Below are 8,827 nucleotides of genomic sequence, written 5' to 3'. Positions count from 1 at the left end.
TAATACAGTGCAGATTTCATTTCTCGTTTGGAATAGTTGTGAGGGAAGATTTTACAACACAAAGTATCATTATTTTAAAAATAATACCCACTGAAATGAATAAATTTACCATTTGTTGAGCTGCATATACTAGGGCTATCTTCAGGTCAGCTGACATTTGAGCTATATGTAAACACATTTAAATAAATTTAAAGCAGAAATATTCTTCAGATTTTACACCAATATCAAATTCATATAAACAACTGGAACTTAATGCGTTTGAAGGCATGCAACATTTCTTAAACTCAGCATTTTTTTTCCATTTTAAGGGCAATATTCAGCGCCTGGCGGACAGTTTCTTTTTTAAACACTGGTCACTGTGGTCATTTTTATACTTGGATATCTTATCTGCATACCAGTGATATTCAGACTTGCACCTAGATAATTACCTGGATAAAATGATGACAGTTTTTTTGCTGTTCTAATGTTATCTTGATAGCTATTTGGTTAGCTGACTGAATATTGCTGCTAACTGGGTAACTCCGGGTTCCACCCAGACTCCAGCTTCAGACCACCCCTGAACTGCCTGGACTATGCCAATGCACTCTGACCAGATTTTCCACCTTAGTTCTTACTACTAAGGTGTGATAAGTGCAAAACATTAGTGCCCTTTAGTAAACATCGTGTGATAAAGAAGTCACACAGCACTGAAAACAACCCACCCATGCTGCTACTATGATACTTGCCAGCTTTGGAGGGCCTCTAAAGGCGAAAGGCTAATTCAGGCTCCATACAAATGCAGTATGCCACTTCTCTCTTGAGACAGCCAAAAATGGTGGCAATTGGTACCAAATTGTATGGATGGTCTTAGCTATCAAGGTGCTTGTTCTCTGGCAAATAAATTGAGACCAACAATGCATTTGATATGGGTCACTTATATACACTTCAATCACCTTAAGTTTAAAGTTAACTAAGATTGAAAGGGTCTCCAAACCTGTGCTATTTTCCCTGAGCCATCCAGGCTGCTTGGCTTTTATTTTATGACAGATGATGTTAAGGCTTGTGGAATAGCTCAAATGTCTTGAGAATTATGCATTATCATCTGGGTAAAACTCTAGATTAGTGATTTGCAACCCAGATTTCAGTGACCAAGTAGTTTGGTTCTGAAGATTCCCTATCAAAATGCATGACGTATATTTGTGTATTTGCCTTACTGATTGCAAATATATAACATAGTGAATGAAGGCGGGTAAAAGCATTTGGCTCACCCAGTCTGCCCAGATTAAGGGGCTTATTTATTTGTAGTAATGTTTTGCATTTTATCACAGAGTAACTATCAAAATTAACGTGCAGGAACTGCCAAACCTCTGTGTTAATTGTTGGGGGAGTTCTCAGCAATTTTCATTCAGTTACTGCATAGAAAAATGTTTTGTGTGTTAACTGCATGGCAAATAATGCGATGCAGTTAGCTACACCTACTCCTGTGGCATTAACTGCACCACATTATCTGCCTTGTTAACAGTTTACATGTGATAACTACCTCTGTATTAACTTGAATGCATAATTCTTGCCTATTCCCATCCCCTTTAATGTCAGATGGTTAATGTAAAAATTAGTGCAGCTAGTTACTAAGGGGCCTTTTACTAAGCCACGTAAGCGTCCACATGTGCCCAACACATGCCAAAATGGAGTTACCGCACAGCTACTGCGTGGCACTTGCAGTAATTTCATTTTTGCTGTGCGTCAAAAAAATAATTTTTATTTTCTGCTGCGCGAATTGGACGTGCGCTAAGTGGCATTTATGTAGGTCATTACCGCCTAGTTACTGCATGAGACTTTACCGCTAGGTCAATGGATGGCAGTAAGGTCTCAGACCCCAAATGGACGCGTGGCAATTTTCATTTTGCTGCACGTCCATTTTTGGCAAAAATAAAAGTCTTTTTTTCATATGCGCTGAAAAATGATTCTGCGTGCGCCCAAAATCTGCGCCTACACTACCGCAGGCCATTTTTCAGCACACCTTAGTAAGAGAACCTCTAAGGCACCAATGTATTAATTTTTACATTAAAAGGGCAATTCTATAAATTATGGCCTTACATTTTCACACACTGGGCTAGATTCTATTTATGACACCAACAAAATTAGCGCTGAAAAAAATATGCCTAGGTGTATTCTATAAACTATGTCAAAAGTTAGGCGTAGTTTATAGAACATGCCCAGCGCCCATTTCCTGCAGCTATATTTAGTTGCAGCCATTTCCGACAACAAAAACTTGGTGTAAATGCCGACGCCTAAGTTACGCGTGGAACGGGCATATTTTATAACACTGTGTGTAAATGCCCATGACCTGCCCATGTCCCATACCTGGCCACACCCCCTTTTCAGATCTGCATCTTAGAATTTACACGCATTATAGAGTATGCTTAGAAAGTTGAGCACGTAAATTCTAATTAAGCGAATTAGTGGCAATAATTTCTTGTTAAGTGGCACTTATCGGTGTTGACTGGCTTGATAAGACAATTAAATTGCGTAAGCAAAACAGAATACCACTAGATTTGCGCTTCAACTTAGGTCACACTCTATAGAATTGGGGGATTATGCATGTACATGGATTTGAATACTAGCATACATGCATGTGTGCATGGCACGTACACACATATACTAGTATACTGCCTACAAGATATTCTGAACATGCATGTTTATCTTGTATAGTGTATATTTGCAAGGTGGCATATGCATGGGCATGACATAGGTGGGGCTCAAACTTATGGGTGTAATTTACAGAATACTAGAAGTTATGTGTGTCCCTGTCACATTTAGGCACCTACACTCATGCCTGCTCGCTGGCTTGTACAAGTGTGAGTGCCCACATAAATGTCAGCTGTATCAATACTGGGTTATGCTAGTATTTTATAACAGAATTTAAGGCACCTAGGTTCCGTTATAGAATAGGCTCCTACCACCCGCCCTCAGAGAGCCTAAATTGGAGCCCCCAAGTTTAGAACTGCCCCTAACTGCTAGCATAACTTAGTAAATATGGTCTTAAATATAGAATATGCCTGCCTTCTAAGCCAGATTAAATAAATATTATTTGAACGTGGAAAGCAAATAAATCCTTTTGTATGTACATACAAAAGGATTTATTTTAATCTTGATTAGACATTAACACGACATACTCAGCCTGTAGATTAATCTCAAATAACCCCATTGCTATACATTGCATTACTAGAAATAAGAATACATTGCTAAGTACAAAACTGTAATAATAATGTAAAAAGATTTACAAATTCTGTAAATAAGATCTATGGAATATATTTGTAAAAGTCTATTTTGTTTCATGGGAATAATTGCAATATGTTTATTCAAAAATGTTGAAATAAATGCTGCTTTTGGCGATAATGATCCAGTTTCCTCAGTCAGTACAAACTGAAGGTTGTATCAGATCTATAAAAACAAACATTTTGTAAAGCATGCATTAATACACCAAAAATATGAACTACATATTTCTTGAGACTGTGTTGTATAAATATGTTTAAATTTACAAAACTTGAAATTGTAATTAAAGTCCTGGTAAGCACAAATTTTGTTTAAAAAAATATTAAAATTCTTACAGAGTATATAAATTTCATTTTTCTCTACAGTATTTTGTAGTGTGTAAAATTATCTCTGTTGACATGTAAAAGTTTAACGTGAATTTTTAACAAGATAAAGTTCTTATAAAACTTAGATAACTAAGCAAATCTTCATTTCACCAAGTTCTTTAACTCACAAATATCAAGTCTTTCTCATTGGCATGCCTTTTCCCTTGAAATGTACTAAATGCAACTACAGTTTGCTTTGGATTCATCCAGTTCTTCAATGTTCCATCCATATAGATTAATAAGTTGAGGGTGTACTCTACAAAGTGAATAAAAATTTAGATTACAATAATTTTATAACAGTGCTTTCAGGGCTAGATTTATTAAAGTACACTAATGTGTTAGGATGTGCTAACACACATTACTGTGCATTACTTACTCTGGGGCTATTTCATGCATTAACAAGATAAACATACACTAAGGCTGTAGTACAGTTTAGTATATCTAGATCTTAATGTCATACTATGCATAGGAATTCATACATTGTTGTGTTTTCTATCTACATGCTTCTATTTATACATGTGCTGAAATTGGGAAAACTGAGAACTGTTTTCAGTTATTGCAGGCCAGTGGTTCTCAACCAGTGTGTTGTGCCACACTACTGGTAATCAGAGAAGAGGATGAAACAGCTTGGCAGAAGGTACCATGGCTATGTAACCTCCCAAAGCTGCACTCCTTCCCTGGGATGTCAGCAGCAAACTGCACTTACCAGGTTTTCACTTCCAGTGTGCACTGCCAAGGAGAGATAGAGGGGACAGGGAGCTGCTGGACCACAGGGATGGAGGCAGTGGTGTGCTGGTAAATTTTTAACAACAGGCTCTCTCCCCGGTCCACCTCTGCGCCCCCCCCCCTCCACCTCTGCGCCCCCCCACAAAATTGCAGAGCTGGCTATAGCCGGGGGGGGGGGGGGGGGGGGAGGGGGGGCAATGCATTACTCTCTCCAGGAAAAAAAATTAAATGATCTCAGGTTCCAATCTAATTCATGTTTAATGTGGGATAAAATGCCATAAATAAGTAAATAAATATAAACTTTTAATGTTGAGCACCTGATTCTCAAAGTGAACACATTCCAAACACTATAATGAAAATAAAATGATTTTTTTTCTACCTTTGTTGACTGGTGACTGTTTTTCTGATCATGCTGGCCCAATATACGATTCTGCTGCTATCTGTCCTCTTAACTCCGTTTCCAGGGCTTCCTTTCCATTTATTTCTTTCCTTTCCTCCTTTCTTCTTCATTTCTGGTCCTCAGCTTCTGCCTATTTTCTTCATCCATATGCAGTTTTTCTCTTCTCTTCCTTTCCCCTCATCTCATCTCCTTCCTCATTCTTCCCTCCCCTCCATCCATGTCCAGCATTTCTTCTCTCTCCCCTCCTCTCCATCCACCAATATCCAGTAACCCTTCTTTCCCCCTGCCCTCCATCCACCCATGCCCAGCGACTCCCTTCTCTCCCCTGCCATGCGTGCTTATCATATGTTTTCTTGAATTGTTACAGCTTTTACCTCTACCACCTTCACTGGGAGGCCATTCCATACAATGCCTTACTTTCTTCAGTATGGCTAAGCTGCTTCTGCATCCTCCATATGGATATCCTTTGCATCTGCACTGTGCCTCTGCTGAGCTTTCAGTGTATTTGTGGTGCAGAAAGCACCTCTTGAATTCATTGAGAGCTCAGTGGTGTGATGCAGATGGTAGGAAAGCCTGTTTTGCAAGGGAGGCAGCCAGGCCTAGAGACATGAAATCCCAGGTTGCAGGGTCCAATTTCTAGGTGTTATGATGACCTAGCACCCAGAATTTATCAAGCCCTCTAAATATGCATTCCTAGACAAGAAGGAATATCACAGACACCAGGGGCACAAAGTGTTACATGGAGGACAATATATGGTAATCCCATGTGACAACTCTTTCTAGAGACAGGAGGGTAAAGCAGAATGGGAGAAGTTGAAGAATTTTCCCAAGCATTGGTTTGACCAGTAGGTAGGTGACAGACCCGGGAAAGGAAAAGGCCAGGGAGCAAGGAAATGCCTAAACTGAAGACTATGATCTGAGACAGGAGAAGAAAAGGAGTGCACAGCTAAGATGACAACAACAACAACATTGTCTCCTTAATTCAGTGGAGCTGGTCAGAAAGCCCAAACTACTGTCCAGAGAAATTAACTGAAGGAAGGGGGAGGGAGAATTAACAGGAAACAAAGAAAAGGAAAGCACATTTTATGCAATGTTGCTTGCATGCAGTTGTTCAATGCCCAAAAGCAACAGCCAATCAAGAGAGCAACTATTGTGTACAAAGCTGCCTGACTGGTTATGCAAGCGGCTATTGTTTATGAATGGTCATTTCTGGGCTGCATGGAAGGTATAGGAATAAGTTAAATGCATGAGGGAGGTGAATACCTACAGGCATTTATTTCCCATGAATCTAGAAGCAGGAGAAAATGCTTCTGGCTATCACCAAATTAACTGTACATAATTACTATCGGCAGCTTTTATTATTTGTCCCTATATAGCATTTTGACTGTTAGTGTGTGTGACACTGCACTGGCCCCTTTAGCGGTTTTGATTTTTGGAATGCTGTAAAAGATGTTAAATGTGTTCATCCTTATATCTTCTGTTTTAAGATACTACCAGCACAGGAAGCTTAAGCGCTGCACCAAGTAGACTCACGGGAGTGCCCTGACGCCTGTCTTCCACCTGATAATAAATGCAATCTAGATGCTATGAATGCTCCACACAGTGCCACCCCCCTCCCGAGTTCAGCGAATTCTCCTCCCTCCCTCCGGATCCGGTCCCTCACTGACTCCTGGCTTGTCCTTTTAATTCTTCGGGGCAGGCAGGCAGTCTTGCCTGCACGCTACCAGCTGACTCTCCCCTGCTGCCGGTTTGCGATTCAAAATGGCCGCTGAGACTTCAGCATAAGTCTCGCAAGGCCACCTCTGGAAGTCTCGGCGGCCATTTTTAAAGCACAAATCGGCAGCGGGGGAGAGTCAGCTGGCAGCAGGCAGGCAAGATTGCCTGCCCCGAAGAATTAAAAGGACAAGCCAGGAGTCGGTGAGGGACTGGATCCGGAGGGAGGGAGGAAGGAGGGAGGAAAGCCAGAGCTGGCTCACGATTTTTAACAACCGGCTCGCAAGTCGGTAGAAATTTTAACTACCGGCTCTTCCGAGCCGGAGCGAGCTGGCTCCAGCACACCACTGGATGGAGGGGAATAGAGGGGATAGGAGATGCTACACCATATGAGTGGAGGTCAGGGTCGGGGATTTGCTAAACCATGGGGGGGAGGAAGGGGAAAGGAAATGTTGCACCATAATGGTTGAAGGGAAAGAAGGATAGAGAGCTGCTGGACCATAGGGGTAGAAGAGAGAGGGGACAGGGAAAGGCTGGGCCATAAGGGTGGAAGGAAAAGGAGATAAGAGGGAAATGCTAGACAACAGGGGTGGAGAAGGGAGAGGGGCTGAGAGACGCTTGTCCATAATTGTGGCTGGGGAGAGGGGACAGGGAAAAGCTGGACCATAGGGGGGGGGATAGATACTGGGCTACAAGGGGAGGAGAGAAAGGGAATGAGGACAGAGGGATGCTGGGATAAAAATGTGGGAGAACAGAGAGAGGGGGGATAGCAGGATGCTGTGCTACAAGTGGGGGGAGGGAGGGGGAATAGGAAGATGCTGGGCTAAAAGTGCGACTGGAGAGACAAGAGATGCTGGGCTATAAGAATGTAGGGAGGGAGAGGGAGGGAAGATACTGTGCTACAAAGTCTGAGTGGACAGAGTGGGGGGGGGGGGGGAGATGCTGAGCTATAGGAGTATAGGGAGGGTTGATGCTGGGCATAGTGGAACCATGTTTGAGAGGCCATTGGGCATTGTAAAGGAAATGAGTGTGAGGAGGATAGTGAATACAGAGGGTGGAAGTATAGTCATGGGGAGTGGGTGAAAGGAAGCAGGGAAGGAGAGACAGGAGAAATGGGATAGCTGAGGGTAAGAGGAGATGGGAAGTTGACAGGTGGTGAAATGTAGAAGGAAGACTGAAGAGTGATAGGGTGAAATCTGAGTGGGCAGACAGAAAAGAAAAAAAATAAGGAAATACGTCAGAGACAGATGTAGTGAGAGAAGAAGAGAGGAGGAAAGTGGGGAAGGGACAAATGAACAGCACCCACTGGAAAGAGAACAGAAGACATATAGGAAAGTAGAAAAGAGAAACTGGAACAAACATGCATGAAAAATAAAATGGCCAGAACATAAAGGCAGAAAAGAAAGTGTTTTACTTTTAAATATATTAAATGAAATAAGCTAGCTTTGGGAAGTGTGCATTACAGCTGTCTTTGAATTTTGTTCAGTACAAGAGGTAATTTATTGTTTTTATTTCTCCCATACCTAATTTGACTTCTTGGGGTTCCCAGTTCAACCTTTATCTTCATATTTCTGTTTCTAATTTGTGATCCCTTGGTCTCTATTTGGTGAGGGTCTGTCTGTCTTTTGCATGTGATTGAGGTGTGGTGTTCTGTTTGCATGCAATTTCTGTGCAGAACTGTGTAGCAGCACCATGTGTTCGGTTTTATCAGTAGTAGATGTATTGGTGTTCTAAGGCCCTGTGTAATATTTGTGCCTATGCATAGGTAGAGTTCATATTGTTTGACTCATAGGCATTAGTGCTACTGTAGTATGATAGGTTTGTTACATGTATTTTGAGTTAGAAATTTTTCAGGTTTCACATTATTTCATTATGTGCCTGGTAGTGGAGAGATTTACGTTGCTATTACTCAGATGATATGAGATTCAGATTTTTTTTTTTTTTTTTAAGTATGGTAACTTCCACGGAGAGATGTGCTAGTTCTGATCGGCACCTGTTGTTGGGGAGTGAAAGTTTTTATGGACGTAGAGTCGCCTTATAAAAAGTTTGCATAGCATTGTACATTTTTCACATTCCACTGTCTAAAACATAGAATTCAAAATACATTAATGTAGGAGTTTTTGACATTGATCTACACAACATACTTTATATATTCCACATGAAGGATAGAAAAGGCAATTCAGAATAAGAAATCAAATAGCCTTGAAAGCGTAAGTTTTCACACCTTTTATCACAGAAATCCTATGCTAACTCCAGCTCCAAAAACTGCCTAAACAAGTCCCATAATAAGCAGAATAGAATCTACTATGTATCCGATCACAACAGTTGAGCTGGTTCACATAATCCTGGAGGAAGATCAAGCTGTTTT

At 41.2% G+C, this 8,827-nt stretch overlaps 1 protein-coding gene across 1 annotated transcript in view; it reads right to left on the bottom strand.

Moving 5' to 3' along the window:
* Positions 1–2,390: 2,390 nt before the first annotated feature.
* CERKL (ceramide kinase like) overlaps positions 2,391–8,827 on the bottom strand; it is a 244,101-nt gene continuing 237,664 nt past the window's right edge. The window contains exon 15 of the mRNA XM_030209794.1: positions 2,391–3,876. Within this exon, the coding sequence (XP_030065654.1) occupies positions 3,795–3,876 (82 nt within the window). The 3' untranslated portion in view covers positions 2,391–3,794. The remainder of the gene's footprint in view (positions 3,877–8,827) is intronic.

Source organism: Microcaecilia unicolor, chromosome 7 (assembly GCF_901765095.1).
Source record: "Microcaecilia unicolor chromosome 7, aMicUni1.1, whole genome shotgun sequence".
Lineage (NCBI taxonomy): Eukaryota > Metazoa > Chordata > Amphibia > Gymnophiona > Siphonopidae > Microcaecilia > Microcaecilia unicolor.
Note: the sequence above shows the minus strand (reverse complement) of the source record. Positions and strands in the feature narration are given on the sequence as shown.